The 21,866-nt window shown below is 33.1% G+C and overlaps 1 protein-coding gene across 7 annotated transcripts in view; it reads right to left on the reverse strand.

Annotated features, from left to right (window-relative positions):
- The window catches only part of LOC111415328 (transcription factor daughterless), a 168,840-nt gene that overhangs the window by 112,107 nt on the left and 34,867 nt on the right, over positions 1–21,866 (reverse strand). For all 7 annotated transcript variants that reach the window (XM_071198006.1, XM_071198004.1, XM_023046950.2 and 4 more), the window contains exon 2: positions 21,373–21,419. In XM_071198006.1, coding sequence (XP_071054107.1) covers positions 21,373–21,419 — 47 coding nt within the window. The remainder of the gene's footprint in view (positions 1–21,372; positions 21,420–21,866) is intronic.

Below are 21,866 nucleotides of genomic sequence, written 5' to 3' on the forward strand. Positions count from 1 at the left end.
TCATTCTAACATAATATGACGCACACACTAGAATTATGATTATTATTTAATTAGCGATGGATTAAACTTGTCTATACTAAAAACATAACTTTGTTTTGGGTAATCTTGAACGATTGATTAACTTTACACTTGACATCTCATTCACATTAGCTTACCATCATGGTTATGAATATGGCATTGAATACGATATTGTTTCATTAACTACAATTCGATTAAACTGCTAACTTCGCTTTGAGAACATTTAATCTGCATAAGTTAACGGAACGCTTAGGATTAATGTTCAAAAATGGATTAGGATGGAATTTTTGATTTATTGCGGCGATAATTCAAAGTAAACACTCGATTAACATCAGATTAAGCGTTGATTAGCATTCGATTTTGATTTTAAATCATTCATTCTAACACAATATAACGCACCCAGTAGATAATTATTTTTTGATTAGCGATGGGTTGAACTTGTCTACACTAAAAACATAACTTTGTTTTGGTTAATCTTGAACGATTGATTAACTTTACACTTGACATCTCATTCACATTATCGTCGCTTACTATCGTGATTATGAATATGGCATTGAATACGATATTGTTTCATTGTCTATAATTCGATTAAACTGCTAACTTCGCTTTGAGAACATTTAATCTGTCTAAATTAACGGAACGCTTAGGATTAATGTTCAAAAATGAATTAGGATGGAATTTTTGATTTATTGCAACGTTAACTCAGAGTAAACACTCGATTAACATCAGATTAAGCGTTGATTAGCTTTCGATTTTGATTTTAAATCATTCATTCTAACACAATATAACGCACCCAGTAGATAATTATTATTTGATTAGCGATGGGTTGAACTTGTCTACACTAAAAACATAACTTTGTTTTGGTTAATCTTGAACGATTGATTAACTTTACACTCAACACCTCATTCACATTAGCTTACTATCATGGTTATAAATATGGCATTGAATACGATATTGTTTCATTAACTATAATTCGATTAAACTGCTAACTTCGCTTTGAGAACATTCAATCTGCCTAAGTTAACGGAACGCTTAGGATTAATGTTTAAATAGGGATTAGGATGCAATTTTTGATTTATTGCGGCGATAATTCAAAGTAAACACTCGATTAACATCAGGTAAAGCGTTGATTAGCATTCGATTTTGATTTTAAATCATTCATTCTAACACAATATAACGCACCCAGTAGATAATTATTATTTGATTAGCGATGGGTTGAACTTGTCTACACTAAAAACATAACTTTGTTTTGGTTAATCTTGAACGATTGATTAACTTTACACTCAACATCTCATTTACATTAGCTTACTATCATGGTTTGATAACATCTATTTTTGAATTGAATACGATATTGTTTTATTAACTATTATTCGATTAAACGGCTAACTTCGCTTTGGGAACATTTAATTACTTGTATCGATTAGCGCTCGCTTGAAGAGAACGTAGAGTTAATTGAGTTTTGTAAAACTGCGTCTTAATTACATGTCAATGAACGTTCGATTAAAGATTAAACCAATTTTTAATTTATTGCGATCTTAATCCACAGTCAATACTGATCAAGTGTTGATTAATATTCGATTTAAATTTTAACAGTACACTTAGACTCAATATGATACTAATGCCCTATTAAAAACTGAAGAAGGAGCTCAAACGATAAACATCCGTTTAAGTTAATATGGTGGTGCAATCTTGTGATGAATTTTTGATGTATTGCGATATTTACTTAGAGTAAACACTCAATTATCCTCAGGTTAAGCGTCGATTAGCATTCAATTTACATAATTCATTTTAACATAACATAACGCAGGCACTACAAACACTATCATTATTTGATTAGCGATCAGTTGAACTTGCCTATATTTAAAGCATAACAACATCGCTGGTCAATGTTGAACAATTGATTAACTTCACACTTAGCATCCATTAGCTTACTGTCATGTTTTTAAAACGTGCGGGAACTGTCCCTCACCGATTTCGTTGCAATTTGGTACAGCGGTAATATGGATCAAAATAATCTTTTTACACGTGCTAATAAAGCCCCAGGGGCGAGTTATAAGGGTTGGAAGTTGGGGCGAACGGTTTATATTCGTTTATAGCTTGAAGACGAATACAGCTATCGAAATATGGTAAATTGTAAACTGATATTGAAAGTTCACCCCAACTTTCAACCCTTATAACTCGCCCCAGGAGCGCTATTAGCACGTATAAAAAAATACGTAAACCTTGTTTTAATGTAACTATCGCTATACCAAGTTGCAACGAAATCGGTTCCGACACTTCCCTTGTTAGATTCAATATGGTATAAACGCTTTATAAAAGAAAATCAACAACATGCTCGAACGATTAACTTCCGGTTCACTTAATGTTTTGCTATCTTTTGATGAGTATTTAATGATGTTCAATGATTAATATTCGATAATACATAGGGATCGAATTTTTGATTTACTGTAATGTTAACTAAAAGTAAACACTCGATTAAGCTTTGATTAACTTAGATTTTGATTTTTGATCATTCATTTTCACACAAATTGTCGCAAACGCCAGCATTATGATAATTATTTGATTAGCAATCACTTGAACTTATCTACGTATATTTAAAACATAACTTTGTTTTGGTTAATGTTGAACGATTGATGAACTGTACATTTAGCATCCATTAACTTACTCTATATTTGACTGAATATGACATTGAATGCTATTGGTTTAAAGACTATTATTCCATTTGTAATCGATTTACTTCACTTTAAGTACATTTAATTACTTCCATCGATTAACTGAAACTGTGTTTGTGAACGTTCGATTAAAGTTTAGAAAATCCATTTTTATTTTAAGACCTAAAATTAATAAATAATAAATACTAGATTAATGGCGTTGATTGATTAATATTCATTAAAATTAAAGATTAAAAATATTAAATACTTTAATTGAAGGTAGGAGGAGTTGAAGTAAAGAAAACAGGAGTTATCACTGCCGTAAAATAATATTATATACATTTGAAATCTGCCTATATAACGCTTTCCGATGATTAATGTGTTGGGTTGGAATATTTGAATTATCTCCGTCTATATAATACTCGATTAACCTCAAGTTAAGCGTTGATTAGTATTCAATTTTTATTTTACATCATTTATTTTAACTTAATATGACCCAAATACTAGGATTATATGATTATAATACACATTTAGCATCACTAAACTTGCTATAATAGTTTGTTAAAATCAATTTTTGAATTATTGTGGCATTAAATTTGATAATATTTTAAAGACTATTTCTTCTAATAGTGTTAAGTTAACTTCGCATAAAGGAAATGTAATTTTAACTTATGAACGCTAATCGATGTTCTTAGGAAATATCATGATGTTAATGGAGCTTTATTAAACTGTAACTTCATTAAAGCGATATTGTACGTCGTTGAACGTTCGATTAATGTTTAAATTAAAAAAGTTGGGCTTAATATAATACAAATGCTTTATTAAAAACTTATGTCGCAGTCGGCACATTTGACTAAAATATTATAAAATCATTAAGGTGAAAATTAGGATCTATTAGTGAATTGATAACATCAATTTTTGACAGGATACTACTTTAATGTCGTGCTACGAGTATAAAGTAGTTTGTTATGGAAATTTTATTTCCGCATAGAAAACGACAAGAAATATGACACTTTTTTTTACTTTAATATTGGTCTTTAGAAAGTTTTTGAGAACTCGATGGACAACATCTTAATAGGTCAAAAGTGACCGTTTGATATACTGTGGCGTCTATAGACGACGTTGCTATTTTGAAGGAGTCATAGTTCTAAGTATATACAACCTCGAGAACTTCCGGTTCCATTAATAATATCTCTTGTATACAACGTACGACTGATTTAAATCCCTGTGTCTCTCTGCAAGAGTACACTTCAAGGTCAAAGTTTTCAAATATTGTCCTTGACCTTTGAACTAAAGGAAACTCTCCTCATAACCAATCAGCACAGACCTAGTTGCAACCCAAAAACTCTCCTTTTTTGAGTGTCTTTGTTTTTGGGCTCGTAATATGATCAAACGTGTTAGACTTATGTGACGTTGCTCCGTTTTACTGAAACGTTCTTCGGTTATAACCAGGAAAGTTCTGCAGTTATGATACCTTCTGCAACGAGATCCCAACTTTTTCTTCACAACTTTATCTCATAATAATTGTGATCATAATTTGTGTGGTTCAACACCTCCTATCTTATAGATTAAGTTAATTTATAGATTTTTTACTAATATAGTGCGCGTCAAAAGTAACCAATCCCCCTTTCCAATCCAATTTGAAAACGGGTCGAGATATCGTCATAAGAAATTGTTTTAGCAGTTCTTTATGCTAAAATATTTGGGCTAATAAAAAACTAAAATCGACTTGTTTTGGCTCATGGCATTTGACGCGCACTTTATATGGAAAAAAAGTCTGGAAAAGTCTAATTTCCTTGTGAATGAGTTTATTGCTGCAAACATTAGATTTCATTTTATGCATAGTCGTTAAATTAGGACTGGATGGGGCCAATTTATGTCAACTCCTGAAGATCGGTTTGCCAGGAAAGATTTCACAAATACGTGTCATAGACGTGTTGAACGTATGTGACGTTGCTCCGTTTTACTGAAACGTTCTTCGGTTATAGCCAGGAAAGTTCTGCAGTTGAGACACCAAGAACTCGACTAACACATAACGTTTTGAATTCACTGTAACTGCACGTAACTTGAAATGGAGAATGAAATTCTGATGGTTGCTTTTCGAAATCGTTGCACTCCAATAGTGACAGTTCTGATTATTCGAAGTCGATAAGATGAAAATAAGCTTAATCTGAAAACAAGATATTGGTAAACATTCAACAGCTATTGACGGGTGATATCCTGGGATTTTAATTCTTGTACCAATTAGATTTTGTAAGCGTGCACATTTTAGGTCCATGTGCAAAATGCGGAGTAATGTTACATACAATTGAAAGATTTTGATCGTCACAAACAAATTGACTTAAACTCATCACACTTCTTCCGTTCTTGATGACCTTGATCGTTAGGATTTTTGTTTTTCCACTGTTGTACTGGTTTCTTCACACTTTCTTATCAACTTCCGAATGACAGGAACGCATCATTTAAGTGACGTAAGCTGCAGAATCTTTTCAGTGCTATAATCGCCGAAACACTCCATACCGACTGAAGTCCCAACAACATCGATTGACAGACTTCCCTTACGTCTGAGATTTGTTGTTTTAGCGTGGTAAGCTAACCAAATATAAACTTTCTTTTGGAACACCTTGCATTAGTCATTTTGGATTTTAAATGCACTTTCACTCTGCATATTATTTTATTATTAAAATCTACTCGTCGGCTGTTAAAGAGAGATGCACTTTTTTTAAAATTTATTGTTCACTCCCAAAAATACATAAGAGTTCATAACAGGTATATAAACACTAAAATATAACAACAACGCAAGAACAATCCACATACATACATACATATACAACAAAAAAAACACTTCGAAATCAGTTTAACCTAAGATTAAGGTAATAAGTCCTTGCTTCTCGCGCAAAGGAGTCCAGACCATTCTGATTCTTCACCCGTTGTGGTAAGGTAAATCATTAAACCACTCCGCCGCTGCTGCTGTAACACTTCTTGTCCCAATGTTTCTTGCAAGTTGCAAGATGTGAATATTTTGGTTAGTTCTTGTATTATACGCATGCATATCGCAGTAGAGGTTAAAGCGAATGCCAGTTTTCATTAAATTATTTTTGATTTTATATATTAGCTTCACACTATTAAGCTTAATCATTTCATGTACATTAAGCACTTTTAACTCATTATACAATGATGTACTATTTGTTTTATGTGATTTACAAAAGAGAATCTTTAGAAACTTATTTTGTGTTACTTGTAGCTTGTCAAGGTCTTATTTACGAGCGTGACCCCAAAAAGCGCAAAGATAATTTAAGTAAGAATGAGCATAGGCATAATTAATAAAAAATCTCGTTTCATTGTTGAAATATTGACCATTACGTTTTAGATGATAGCTTATGCCATTTACCTTCTTTTGTATTAATTTTATATAGTATTCAAACGTTAATCTGTTATCTAAGACAATGCCCAAATAGGTACTATTTGTAACTTCACTCAACCTAATACCAGTGATAGTAGTGACCTTTTTGTTAAAGATCATATATGCACATTTATCGCTGTTTAATTTAATTTTATTTTCATCTACTCAAGAGCAAACATTGTCCAGATCACACTGAGATCACCCGCTGTAGAACAAAACAGCATCATCCGCATAGAAGGCAAGATCACCATGCATACAACAATTGGTTATATCATTTATATATATTAAAAAAAGCAGAGAACCGAGGACAGATCCCTGGGGTATCTACTCCATACTTTATACGAGTCCTGCTGCTAGTAGCATTATTGTAAACAGTGTACAGCTTTCTATTTCTTAAATAATTTTTTAAAACTCTCAGTGATGGTCCCTGAACTCACAAAGCTTCGAGCTTACTAAGCAGTATAGCATGGTCAACCACATCAAACGCCTTACACAAGTCCAGGAACACAGCCAAAACAGTTTTGCTCTTATTGAGATTTCTATAAACAAATTCCAACAATGATATAATAGTAATCTGTGTGCTCTTACCGCCTATGAAACCATGCTGCTCACAAGCTTGGAAACCGATCGTATTCAAATGGGACAGTAGACTACTTTTTAAAATTGATTCAAATATTTTGGCCAACACCGACAGCATAGGTATTGGTCTATAGTTCTCCGGAAGAGTTTTATTTAACTAGGCATGGTAGATACTCTAATAAATAATTTCTAAATTGGCATACTTTACATTATGCCAATTTATATTGCTAGATAATGTAAAGGTAAACGACACATTTTGCAGAAACCTTCAAAACACGTTAAACTATTGACAGTTTTAGTTATCTTCATATCCAGTGGGGATAAAAACTTATTTATGGAAGATTTTTTTGAATATATCAAATCTGAAGTATACAGGTGATGTATTAGCTCACCATCAAACTTTGACATAGTTAATCCAAGTACCCAAAAAAAATTAATGATAATCAGCAACGATTAGCATTTTGTGAATGGTTATTGCAGAAACATGCCCAAAATAATGACTTCATTTCGAATGTTTTCTGGACAGATGAATCATGTTTTACACGAGATGGTATAAATAATTACCATAACGAACATATCTGGGCATTACAAAATCTGCAAGCGATTAGACCAAGGAAATTTCAACAACGTTTCAGCATCAACGTTTGGGATGTTTTGGGATAGGTTTGCATGTACTTGATAGACGTTTGAACGCAGTAAATTACAATTTTTTTTTTTAACAATACACTTTTTGATTTACTTGAAGATATACCTCTTAATGTAATTCAAAATATGTGGTACCAGCACGATGGTGTCCCATCTCATCGTGGAAGAGTAGTTGTCGAGTGGCTAAACCAATATTTTCCAAACAAGTAGATTGGTAATACTGGTGAAATAAGAAATCAACCAGACATTTTAATTCGGCTGAAGAACTTTTTAATTCGTCGTTGTGAAGCATGTATTCTAGCAGAAGGTGGCTATTTTGAACAATATTTGTAATAGTTATGTGTTTAAAAAAAATGTAGCAGTTAATTATGATATAAAAATTAAAACTTTAAAGTGTTATAATTTCGTAAATAATTGAAATAGGACATTTGTTCATTAACATTTTTTTTTTGGTAATAGGATTAGGTATCATATGTCAAAGTTTTATGGTGAGCTAATAAATCACTCTGTATAATGAAATAATATACAGGGTGGTGTATGTAAAAATTCAAAGTACAACATTTACCAGACATTTGTTCCACTGTGTATATAACCGAAAAAGAAATCTTTAAAGTAATTCCTTTACATAATTAAATTGTCGTTGAATTATTGAATTCAGATATGATTTAATACTTAATCAGTATTTTTTAATCGAGAATTAAAGTATATGTAAATGTTCTCGTGCCGAGATTGCGACCAATTAATAAAAGTGTGCTTTTAAAAGGAAACCACCGCAACCGTTGAGCGAAATAAAAAAAAGTCCGCGCGAGCGAAACGGTACAGATGTCGCTTTAGCAGCGGTAGTAAAAATTCCGTTGGCGCAATTTCGCGACCATGAATCGAAACCCGCGAATAAAAACAAGAAGAACGAAAGAAAAAGGGTAAAAAACGATATACACGTTACGGTTTTTTCTTTTGGCCGAAAACCGGCGTAACCTTTTAATTTTAAATATTTTCGCAAAGTATTGTAATTACCACCCAATATCACCTGTCCGTTACATAAAAATTAAACGCTGCCTATAAGAGGATAATTGCCATGGATTATTGCCAGAAACCGTATCCGAGAGATTTGGTTAAGTACTCGTCGCGACGATTAAAGTTCGATTTTAAATGGCATTCAGGCGTTCGTTGACGCACCGGGTCCATTCGACTTTATCAGAGAATAGTAAATAGATTTTCTTGGAAGAGGGAACAGCTGCCCCGTATAAACTTCATCTATCGGTCTTGAAGACGGTAGAAGACATCTTTAAATTGCGTGTCATTATGACATACATCACATGGAAATGTTTTTTCAGATGCCTTTGAAAAAACTCTCTTGTTAATAGTGTGTAGAACACTATTAAAGCTTTATTAAATTGAGAACGTTTACTAATTGCGGCTTTATGCAGTAATTGATACATGTCAAGTTACCAGGTCAATATCGCTGATAGATTATGTCGTTAGTATGTTAATTTTCATTAATGACCAACCATTACAGTATATTCAGCTATAAAGTCAGTTTAATCAATAGTAATAGTTTAAAATTTTTCGTACTACTCTCAAGATACTTTTAATTAATTAAGATTATCGTGAAATCGTTTTTAACAATTCCGTTCATCATTAGCTGCCGGATTTTGTCGGTCCAACCTCAATCATTAATCTTCGTAGCCCCAGTCTCTGTATGTAGAGAACGTTTCGTCCACATGCTAAGGTTTAACCTCTTGCTTCATCAGAAAGAAACGATTATTATCTGTAGCGAGCTACGTCATAGCACCTGCCGTCTTTGGTCCCTAACGGGTTTTCAACGTTTCTTACCGGCCCACAGGCACGAGTTCGCCATTAACACAAATATTTATTAATCCAAAATGATATAAGTTTAACAAAAAAATAAAATTAAATTAATTCCACTTTAAATAAGCATATATGCGTAAAAATTTAAATACGTATTGATAAAAACTTCCAATTTATGAGGTTTAAAAGAAATTATCTGGTCATTTATCTTTCGACTTCTGGTATATAAGAGAGTTATAATTACGATGGATTATACGATAGAACGAATAAAAAAGCGATGACGTAGAATGAATTGAATTGACGTCATTTAGCAAACCGTATTTTTCTTATTAATCTTTTATACTCTATTTTTTAATACGAAGGAGTGTTTTTAAATTGAAGCGCCAAAAATAAGGGTTGCTATTGGTCAGTTTTTAGCAACTTTCGGGTTTAGCCGCACGTCTCTCAGTATGGCTAACCCTGCTTAAACTAGAACTAACACAAGACCTAGAACTGGAATCATTCGGATTTAGCCGTCTTGAGAGACGTGCTGCTAAACACGAATGTTTCTAGTTCTAGGTCTTGTGTTAGTTCTAGTTTTATCAATAATAATATACAACATAGTACAGAGAAATTTCCCTAGCTCGAACTTCTATATCTCGAATTATTTTCTAAGGCCCACTACTACCACTTATAGTTAAAGTCTCTGATAGCGTTATCTATCGGATAGCTTAAAAATTGGTTACTACCACTGTATTTATCTTATAGATACCGCTATCCAAGGGATAACTTTGAAATATTTGTAACCCGCGGATTGGGTGTCGGATAAGTTGCTATCTAAGGGATAACTGCGGATACCTAACATCAAATAGAATTTATACTTATTTCAGTTAAAATAAGAAAAGTAGTACAAACTTAAATAAAAAACTATTAATAATTAACATTAGATAAAATCATCATGGATAATTTCTTCGACATTGGAGATGAAGAACAAATTTTTGAAGAAATCAATGAATTATTTCCTATAAGAAGCGAAAAGATAATAAGGAGTAGAGTTGACCATTTAAATATTCATTCAGATGTTGAATTTATGACGAGATTTCGTTTCTCGAAAAAAAGTTTTCATCACCTTTTGAATCAAACAGAAGATCTAATAAAACCTCCATCCATGACGTAAGTAATTTGTTGATTGCTATTATTTAATGTAAAATTCATCAAAATTTTAGTAATAGTGCTGTACCTCCTTCAAACCGTTTGTTGCTGACTCTTTGGTTTTATGCAATAGGTAACATGTTGCTATCCACAGCAGATTTTGCAGGAGTGAGTGTACAATTGGCATCTTCAGTCGTTCATCATGTTAGTTGTGCCATTACTGTTTACCATCACATTTTAACATACAATAATACGAGATTCTTCTTTGATGAAATTGGTGGTTCGTCCCCTTTTCTCAGTCTCCAATTCCAAATTTAAATTTTAAGGTTAGAGAACAGGTTAGAATATCGTCAAAATACCTAATAGTAGGTCTTTTGACTACATAGAGCTGTCAATTTAACATAATAGACCAAAAAATCTCTAGATTCCTTGGTTATCTCAAGGATTTCTTAACTATGCGATAAATGGAGGTGGTAGTACGCACGACCCTGTTATCTACGAGATAAATTGTATCTTACAGATAGCTTAACTGATAGATAACATTGGTTTGGTAGTAACGGGCCTAAGTCGAATAATTTTTGTAAACTCAAGCGTTTGACTAGATTTCAAATCTGCTTTTATCTCTCTAAGTCGAATTTCCCTAACTCGAATTTCTCTGTAACTCGAACTGAACTACTATGGAGTTTCTTCAACTCTAACTTCTATAAGTCGAATTTACCAAAGAATAAAATATTCGAATCCGCTCTGTAAGTAATTTTAACTACAGAATCAAACCACATAGACTCTGGCTCAGAAACTACAGACTCTTGAACCAAAACAAACCTAATGTTCTTATTGTTTCAGAATCAGATGAGGGTGATGATAATCTTGAAAATGAAATACTTATCGCTGTGCCTACATTTGATGAAGCTTATTCGTCTCTTAGAAAGCTTGAAACCTTTGTATTATCAAGAGAGAATGTTCCAGATAATATTCATAATTCTTTACATTTAATAGAAAATTTTTTCGACAAGGAGCGGTTGTCCATTTTAAGCCAAAAAAAATTACGGATTACTTTAAAAAACTTGATTAATTTTCGACTTACAATAGTATTAAGGTTGCCGTTTTGAATATACCGTATTGGAAAAAGTAGAGCAACTTTTAATTTTTGTAAATTAAATTTGAAATTAATGCTTTTCCTTAGGATTTACACTACTATGGTAGTGTATATTATATAGCATTTACGTAGTGAAGATTTCACAAAGCTAACCTTATTTTATTAGAAATAAAATAAAATTATAAAACTTGGGTTGGAAAAAAGTAAAACATCTTTGCTAAGAAATACAAACATGTGGTAAATAAGAACGAGTTTTTGATAAGATACATTCAATAAGGCCAGTCTTAAACATGCCTTGTGGTAAAAACCATAAAACCATGTTAAACAATGTGATATCGCTCGAAAATTCTCTTTGCACAAATGTGTAGTATCGTGAATTATTAAACAATATCGTGAGATGGGACTTGTAGACTTGAAGAAAAAGTCTGGATGTCCCAGAAAAACCAATTGCCTTGATAGAATAATTGTAAGAACAGCTAAAAAATATCAATTTTATTCTTCAGCCAAAATTAAGGCTGAGTTACAAGAAACACGCAACTTGGAGGTATCAACACGTACAATACGCAATAGATTAATTGAAGATAAACTATTTGCCCGAAGACCAGCGAGGAAAATACTTTTATCAAAAAAAAAAATAAAGCCGCAAGACTACTGTTTGCACGCACCCATCAAGAGTGGACATACAATGAATGGAAAAAGATATTGTTTAGTGATGATTCCAAGTTTAACTTATTTAAAAGTGATGGAATGCAATATGTGAAGCGTCCAATAGGAAAAAATATTTATTTGGTTATATCTTTCCATCTCAAATTTAATGTAAATGCAATTAAACATGTTTGTATTTATAGATGGATTCTTTTAATTTTAGCTCTACCGGTTTCGATCAATACAAAAATCCCTTCGTCACCCTAAAATCTACACCTTTCCTAACGGATCCATTTTCCATTTTCCACATATTATAACTTTGACAAACCTTATAACACCACAAACATTTAAGACACAACAATGTGACAGAACATGGTACTAATTAGATAATTTTTTAAACAATGACGATAATATTAATTAGATTGTTTTGTTCACAAATTAATTTAAATTTAAAATGTATAAAAGCAGCTAACTTCATTACAAATACATAACCTCAAAAACAAAAGTAAAGAAACGCATGGCGCATATTGTTGCATGATAGGCTTATTGGATATTTCTGAATAACTGGGTAACAAGGAAGAGAAGAGTTAAAATATCAAGAGTAAGAGGATAACAGCTTAATTAACTAACAAATATGTCTTTTGAAAATATATTTACTGACGTGAGTTTCATTTTATTTTGTTCATAATGTAACGATAGTAACAGACATTTGTGAATGTTGTTAATTTTAGTAAATGATTTTTATTTATATTACATTAGGTTGCTCCTGAAGATGATTAAAAGTATTGATCGAAATCGGTAGAACTAAAATTAAAAGAATCCATCTATAAATACACACATGTTTTATTGCATTTACATCAATAGGAAAAAGGCTAAGTACAGGCAGCGAACATTAAAACATGTAGGTGGTTCTGTGATGGTTTGGGGATGTTTCTCTGGTTTTGGTGTAGGCCCTAGACAAAAGTACATTTCTAATTTTTTTCTTTACAGTTGAAATTCTACTAATTTTTCTCTAACTAGAAGTCTCCATAACTCGAAGTTTTCTTCCGCTCTCTTAGTGATTCGAGTTAGGGGAATTTCACTCGTAATATCTTATGCTAACTAGCGCTACCTGCCACTGTCACTAGAACTAACACAAGACCTAGAACTAGAATCATAGGTAGCGCTAGTTAGCATAAGATATTAGTATGTTGTATATTATTATTGAACTAAAACTAGAACTAACACAAGACCTAGAACTAGAATCATTCGGGTTTAGCCGTCTTGAGTGACGTGCGGCTAAACCCGAATGTTTCTAGTTCTAGGTCTTGTGTTAGTTCTAGTGATAGTGCTAGTGTAAAACTAGAATTAACACTAGACTGAGAACCAGAAACATTCTACTTTCTTGTGCGTTTGAAGACGCACGGCTAAACCCAAAACTTTCTAGGTCTAGTGTTAGTTCTAGTTTTTGTTCAATAAAAATATGCAACATACTGATATTTTATGCTAATTAGCGCTATCTACCACCTACCAGTCGTCTTAAAAGAGGTACAGTTTTTTCTGCGACCAATTGTGTGGTAGAATTTAATTAAATATTTTTTATTTAGATGTTATAATCTTAAAGTCTTAAGATCGATTCAAGAACTAAGAATTAATTTGAATGAAAACTTTTCGTATTCTCCGAATGAGAACTTCTCGGTTATTACATTTGTAAACGCCTTTTTGCGGGCGAACGAAGCGCGCGGCTTGGATTGCGGGGAGTGGGTAAGTTGAGAAGTTTCGCGGAAGAACCAAATCCCTAAGTCACCGTTAGTCGCGAAGTCGAGAAACATGGGGTGTAAAGTACGAAACAAATTACTAAGCGGGCCGACCGAGACGCGGAGTGAGAGCCGGAAACTTATTCGCCGAAACACGCATTAAACTAGCAACAGAAATTACAACTCGGACCATCACTCATCTAAGTGGGGCCGCAATGGAAAAACGAACTTTCCGGCCAGGAGAGAGACAAAAGTGGCGGTAATTTTCAGCGCGCACTGGCAATAAAAACGCCGGAAACGGGCTTGGGGAGAGGAGGGGGTTTCGAGACGGGGGACCAAAACGGCTACGCCGGCAACCTTTATGGTGTTCTGTAAATCATGCCGAATCTACGGCCGCTATATTCAATTATGTACGGTGCGTTTCGGAAGCTCTCAGCGTATACCGACGAAATTGAGCCCCCGTTAAAGGAGGAGGGAAGAACCCGGTCGGTCGATGGGGAACACTGTAAAATACTTCTTTGGAACGCTGACGGAATAATAATCATAAAAAAGGAAGGAAAAAATGAGGGTTGTTGACATTTTTTTTTGTTCTCTAAGAGTTTGATCAAATTATTTTATCAATACCCTTCAGAACCCATACAAATAAAAAGCACATTTTAGTAATGAAATTAAAAGAAACAATCTCTAAATATTATTTACTTATACTATTGAAATCTGCATCAGACCATTTTTATCGGTTCGTGGAAACACAAAAATTCAAAAAGTAACAGTATTTCGAAAGTGACCATGAATATGAAAATCCGTCTAACATTGAAGAAGAAGAAGAAGACGGTATTTTGAATGCAAGTAGAAGATGAAATAGAATGAGACTGCTAATATATTCTGAAGACTACAGCGAAGAAAATAATGGTCTAAAGCAGAGATGCTCAAACAGACCGCCAAAATTCGTTCGCTCGATATTGTATTAAAAAATAAAATTTAAACTAACGCCATCTCTTGTTTGATGGTTGTAATTATTAAACCATATCTCCGATGTTACAGACGAGGGGATTCCCAATGTAATGCGTGCTTGGATAGTTATAATGTTGTATCTAAGTATACTTATTGTTAGTGAAGAAAGTGGTGTAAATAATATCGGTAGTATTCCAAAAGTAGTATCACGTGGTGTTTTACTGTGTTAAGAATAGCGTTTAAATAACGGAACTTTAGAATATAAGCGTGGCCAAAAAAAGCGAAACCTTCCATTTTAATAATGATTGGAAAGAAGAATTTTTGTTACCTATGGTGAATGACAAATGTGTTTGTCTGATTTGTCGCGCTTCCGTTGCATTACCTAAGCGTGGAAACTTACGAGACATTATAAAACAGTACATAAAAACTATGCAAACAACTTTCCAATGAAGACAGAGTTAAGAAGTCGAAAAGTAAAAGATTTAAAAAGTAGTTTTAATCAGAGCAAGCGATATTTATTAAACTAGCCAAACGAAACAATAGCATCTTTTAAAATTGCTCATGTTCTCACAAAACATAAGAAACCCGTCGAGGATGGGACAGTAGTTAAAGAAACATTTCTCGAAGTAGCGGAGATGTTGTTCAGGAATTTCAAAAATAAAATGGAGATTATATCTGCTATCAAAGAGCTCCAGTTATCTAGTGCGACTGCCACTAGACGTGTTGAAATCATGAGTAAGGATTTGAAAAATAAACTAAAAATTGATATCATGGACTGTGCATATTTTTCTTTGCAGTTTGATGATTCGACTGATGTGGCAGATGTGGCTCCATGACTGGCAATCAAAAAGGGTTTGTTGCTTTGTGTCGTGTTGATGATGAATACATCATTCTTTTCATTCCATTACATAATTGATCAGCAAGTTTTATGTTCAAAAACACTTGATATGTCGGAAGTTATGGACATTGCAATGAAAATTGTTAACTCCATTCGTGCCCACAGTTTGCAACAACGGCTCTTTAAAGTACAATTGGAATCTAGCGAATCTATTGAACACACCGATTTACATCTAAACACAGATGTAAGGTGGTTGACACGTGGAGAGTTTTTAGGACGATTTTAAGAATTGCTACCCGGAATCTCTCTCTCTTTTCTGGAAGAAAGAGGTTGTCACAATAAACGCCTTTAAAAGTAAATTGTAAGTAACAACAGTGTGAACCCCTTGATTTAGAGAATATTGAATTTGCTATTAAATTTAAAAATGTATTGTTTCCAACTGGACTTACCAAAAGAAATATTATGAACGGTAAAATAAACACAACATTTCAGTTACTATTTGATAAACATATTATGAAATAAATTGCAATATGTCTGGAATTGGAAGCACGAAAACTATTGGGAAAAGAATGGAAATAAATCCATTCTCATACAATGACAACAATATACACTATTATAAATTATAACTCAGCCACAAATGTTACAGTTAACGAACAGCTGTTTTCAACCAAAGCTAGATGTATGTTCACCCAACACATGCTAATTAAATCAGATAAATTTGACATAAAATTTTGGTTAATAATCAGATGTAACATCATCAGTTTCATTTGACGAGTCTGTTGTTTAGAGGTTTTTAGAAGAATGTTTTAATAAGTTCTTCTGTGGTTACAGAGTTTTATAAAAAAAATTGTTTAGTTAAAACCATCCGTCAAAATAAGAGAAAGCGTTCTTTTCAACTGCCTCGTGTAAAATCCTTTCCGTTTCAAGCAGGGAAAAAAGTCACAACTAAAGTATTTTTCAGGCACACTAGCTCTTATGGTTTTGTGCTCTTCAAACTATGGTACAGTTGCTGATTATCCAACTGCTGAAGTACTTCTGTATTCTTATGTAGGTGAATGCCATTCTTCGTGCTTCTTTGCGTACATTTTGATTTTTTACTTAACCGTTGGAATGTTTAAAATTTGTAATCATTATTCCTTACATACTATGAGACATTTATTTTAACTTCATTTTGAACTCTCTGCATCAGTTGGGTTGGGTGTTCTATCTCATTGAATGCTAAATTATGAAACTTTTAGGTAATTTTTCTCGAAAATTTTCTTATGTAACTAGCATATATTAGTTTTGTTGTACTAAATTCAGAAAAAATCCTCTTTAATATTCCGTAATAAAGATGAGGTGATTGCTATTTAAAGAAAATGTCGAAGTCATAACTTGTTTAAAAATAGCGGTAAAAATTTAAAATCTATACCAAAAAATTGCAAAAAAATTAAATCTTTAGACGATTTTTCCATAAACTGTTTTAACGAATTTATCCGTTACTTGTGGAAAGTACTGTTTAATCTAAATTACATGCTCATATCTTCCCATAACATTAACCTCCAACCTTATCTTGGTGTCAAGCGTCATGCCTAAAAATGTTCTGTTGTTTTCATTGTTGGGTTAAGTAGTCTGTTACATTTGGTGTCACTACGAGCAATGTACTGTGTGTATCGTCGTCAAACGTAGCCAGTTGTGTCTACTGCAATTCTGGTATTTCGCTAGTATACAAGATAAAAAGTAGAATCCCAAGACACTTTCCGAAGGTACTCTTCTCGTCTTAGGTTCTCTTGGTTAACCTTAAAAAGTCTATTGGTTATGTACGAACTCAAGATTTCTACATATTGTTTTAGCACGATCTTATTCAACTTATAAACCAGACCTTCGTGTCAGACTTTATCAAACGCTTTTTGCTACATTTATGTATGTTTTGAAATAGCTTGGAAACTATTGGAAGGAGTGATATAGGTCTATATGATTTGACATCATACGGTGCATTTATTTGACTTAGGTAGCATGATTTTTGAATCGCGCTTTGTGTTTTAGTAAAGGATTATCAGATAAATTGTTTAATGCCGATCGAGAATATCGATGGCTCTCTATCGTTAACTGTTACCAATGTAGTAATCTTGTAACAGCAAAAATACAAGCCGAGGTCACTTGGAGCCGAGAAGCTGCTTCGAGGGCTATATATTTTTAGCTGTTACCGTTGCAACAACCTGTTGTACGAAGAATATAAATCGAGGTCGCTTGCGGGTGAGGTGTTATTTTTATTACGGTTTGTGTTTAAGGGCAACCATTGTAGAGTCTCGAATGTAAGCGAAATCAGCAAAAATATTTATTAACTTGATAATAAATATCCAGAAGTAATAAACTCAGAAATACTCAGCTTGTATGTCTAATTCCTCAGTAGTTCTACCAACCTTTAGATCAATTTCTTTTTGTAGTTCAATTCTAAAATTTTCCTAGTCCATAGTTTTGTTTATCACAGTTGGTTTAGCTTGTTTTTAACAATTCTTTCACTCAGTGTTAAGACAGCAGCTGAATGTTCTGAATCCAAGTAAAATTTTTCTAGTTTCCATAATATAGATCGCAATTTTTCCTGAGATGAAGAAGTCTAGTAGAACCGAGATCTTATATCTATCGGTGGGCCAACCTGTGGAATTGAAATTTTCTCCCATCTCTCCTTCATTTCTTTTTCTTTGGCATTGAAATCACCCATTATAAATCTTTCACCTATATGGTATAAGAATCTTTTGTCAGTATTTTTTCAAATTGTATTTTTTTATGCCTTTTCTCTAATGACGTGCTATACCAGTCAGTTTCAATAATGTTAGTGAGTGAATTTGGTATTCTGCCTAGCGCAATATGAAGGAAGAGTCAAATACTAAACTTAACTTTACTGTTTTAACGATCTATATGTGTGGCAGGCAAAAATGACAGGTAATCTTTTGCATTAATTCTGCAAAAACTGAACATTAATACTTTTATATGTAAGATACAATAAATAGAAAGAAGCATCTAATGAATATAATATCCGAACATGTGAGAAATATATTTTCAGATAATAATAATACGTTTCATCTTAATAAAAACTAATCATTTTCAAGCTGCACTAATTCACTCTGAATATTCTGCGATACCTCATCGATCATTCCTCAATATCGTTCCTGGCATCCCTCAACATCATCACTGATATCGCTTCGTAATCACAATAACTAATTTTAATATTGATATTTAAGGAAATCTGATCAGAAGTCTCTCAGCATCGTTCCCGACATCTATCCGTATCGTTCAAGACCTCTTTCAATATCATTCATAACCTCGCTCTAGATTACTCTTTACCACAATCAATATCATCCTAGGCGTCCTTCAATATCAAACCAAACCACTATTACTTCTATATTGATAATTCTTAAGATAATTCCTGGCTTTCCTAAATATCATATCAGATATTAGCATCGACACCATACAGCATGAACCCCTTACATAGCGGCCCTTACACGATCGATAATATTGACAATACCTTAGCATATTGACCGTGTAAGTTGAAAAATTTTATTGGCAGTAAATATTGATGGAGTATTGATAAAAATCCGGATTTTCTGATTTTAGGGCATCAGTACCGAAAATTGGAGGAAATATTGACAATACTATTGACCGTGTAGGGTTGGCGCCAATATTTCCATCAATACTCAATGTAATAAGCTCAACATTCAAAATTAAATACTTTCATTTCATTGTAACAATAATAATATAACATGTCTATCAACACACTGAAAAACATATTTTATTTTAACCCAGATGATTTGAAAACAGGTTTAATTCTTATTTTCTAGATTACACTCACAATCGTTCAGTTAAAGCCACGCGCCTGTGAAGAACTGGTGAAGTCGACCGACACATTAACTAACGTTGTTGATGTTCAACACGATGGGGATACCGTTGGTTCATCCAGTTGGTTCAAGTCTTGTAGAACATATATCTATAAAGGTTTCACAGGTTTCTATTACAGCTTTGCTGATAGTTGCTGGGAACATTATGACAGAAAACTTCAAGTCTTCAAAATTTCTTCCTGTGGCCAAGTACCTCAGTGTTAAGGCTAATCTTTTCCTAACATTTGTACTTTCTCTCATAATGCTATCCTGTCTTTTCAAAAATGGTTCAAGCATCTGTAACAGTTTGTAAAAGGTACTTTCATCCATTCGAAAGTAGTTCTTGAAATCATCAACATCGCAGATTCCGATTACTTTCAACAGTACTAGATGAAAATATTCATGTCTCTTCTTCAGCCATTGTTTCATCCGGTGTTTGCTTTTCACTCGACGAGTAGTTCCAAGCGTCAAAATAATACCCACACAAGGTTTTGTGCGATTATCCATATTAGAAAGGGAAAACTGGCAAATAACTGAGTAAAACTACGTAGATTCACACTGTTCGTTGTAAAAAGGTAACTTATTGAGCAAACTTATTGACAAAAGTATTGACAATAATATTGATCGTGTAAGGTAGTGAAGTATTGAGACTGGTTACCACGAGGATTGATGGTTGTATTATCAATACTGATATTGCCAATACTATTGATCGTGTAAGGGCCGCTTATCAATATCGGTGTGTCAATATATGTACATTGAATAAAAACATAAACAAATAGAAAATTTATCGAAAAGACAGAGATGCAAAAATTAATACAAAATTATTTAAAAAAACAGTACCCCTCTCCGTTCAGCAGAGGTCGCCTGAGGCCGAAGAGCTGTAATTAAAATCACATTGCTAAAATATTAAGCACCATATTTAGCCCCGCTTGTGGCCGAGGCGATATAGTTGATGTCACATCTATACAACATCAGCAATCATGTAACGTGTATGAATTGAAAAAGAACTTGATTGTTTCGTACACAATAAATAAATTGTTGTGATGCAAAAACTTTATATCATCAATGTTTATCAACCTACGAAAAAATAGTGTTCCAAGAAATCAGGTTGATGCAAAGTATTAGAAAGAAGAATTCAACATTACTAGAAAATAGAAATTCTTAGAGTTCGAAGACAAATCTTCTTTTGAAGAAAGTTCCGTAAATTGTGCTTTCAGAGAACCGTTATCTTTATTGAATTATTGTCGAGCTAAGAAAGTAAAAAAAAATTGTAACGTTATTATCAATAATGCATACACTTCCTGGTATGTATTGACAAAACAGTAATTCTTCTTCAAATAATCGATTTCTATAACAAAACCAAGAATGTACAGGCTACTAAACATAATTGGATAAACACAATTGCATTAAATGACATTCAAAAGACAAAGTTACATAATAAATTCATTTCTTCAACGATAATTCAAAAATTAAATAAACCTAAAAATAAATTATTAATATATATCGGTTGTTTTTTGGCTCAAATTAAAAGGTTTTCAACCGAAATTGCATCATTAACGTACAGGTTATATCATAAAAAGTTAAAGAAGACGTTTTAAGCGTTCAGTTAAGATAACCGTTTTTAAATATCCATGAAATGGAAGCGGTTTTTTAAAGGTAAATTTTGAATTTGTGTTTCTCCGAAATTATATCATTAAGATGTAGGTTATGTTACATTGTCTTAATGAGGGCATTTTAAGCTTCCATTTAATTATTATCTTTAAGGAACGATTTATATATAATTTCTTAATTTCAGAACATAAACCCTGAGAAACGGAATTAACTTAAATCCCGTTTAATTAATTATTCTTTCCTGAAGATGCGTTAAAAATTGAAACCGGTATTGTATGTTTCTAGAAACATCGATTTAGCAATTTGTAAGTCAAATTTCAGTAACTAAAAAACTATATTTATTATAAAACATAAATGAAATTCGAAATTGTAAATGCATAGATTAAATGTATTTAATTAACTTACCATGCCATTGTCGATTCCTCCGTATGGCGGTTGAAACCCCGGTTTCTCTGTAACAAAAAATAAAACAGTGTCAACTACGAGAGGTTGGACTACGCCCCCATTCTGACAAAACGTCGCGACGCCACATGTCATCCTACCGCCTCTCAGTCTACAACAAAACAATTTCGGAACCGCCACAAAATCGAAATCACATTCATACGACGTGAATGTAATTACACCGTCGCTGCGACGATATCGGGGTCAATTTAGGTGTTAAAACGTGGACCGTCTTCAGGGGTGAAGTAGCCCGCATGCCCCTTGTCCAAACCAGGACGTCTGCTTTGCTTTATCCTCGGCTTCGTTAGACATGTCCTTAACAATTAACTATTAACGTCCGAGTACGTTTCGACTTCTAGATGGCCGAGTACAGTGAATAGTTTTATCTTTAGCTTTGCCGTTGTCGTTTGCCAAATCACTAAATTATAATTTGAAATGTGTGTGAAAAATTAATATTG

The sequence above is a fragment of the Onthophagus taurus genome, chromosome 7, assembly GCF_036711975.1.
Source record: "Onthophagus taurus isolate NC chromosome 7, IU_Otau_3.0, whole genome shotgun sequence".
NCBI classification, from domain to species: Eukaryota; Metazoa; Arthropoda; class Insecta; order Coleoptera; family Scarabaeidae; genus Onthophagus; species Onthophagus taurus.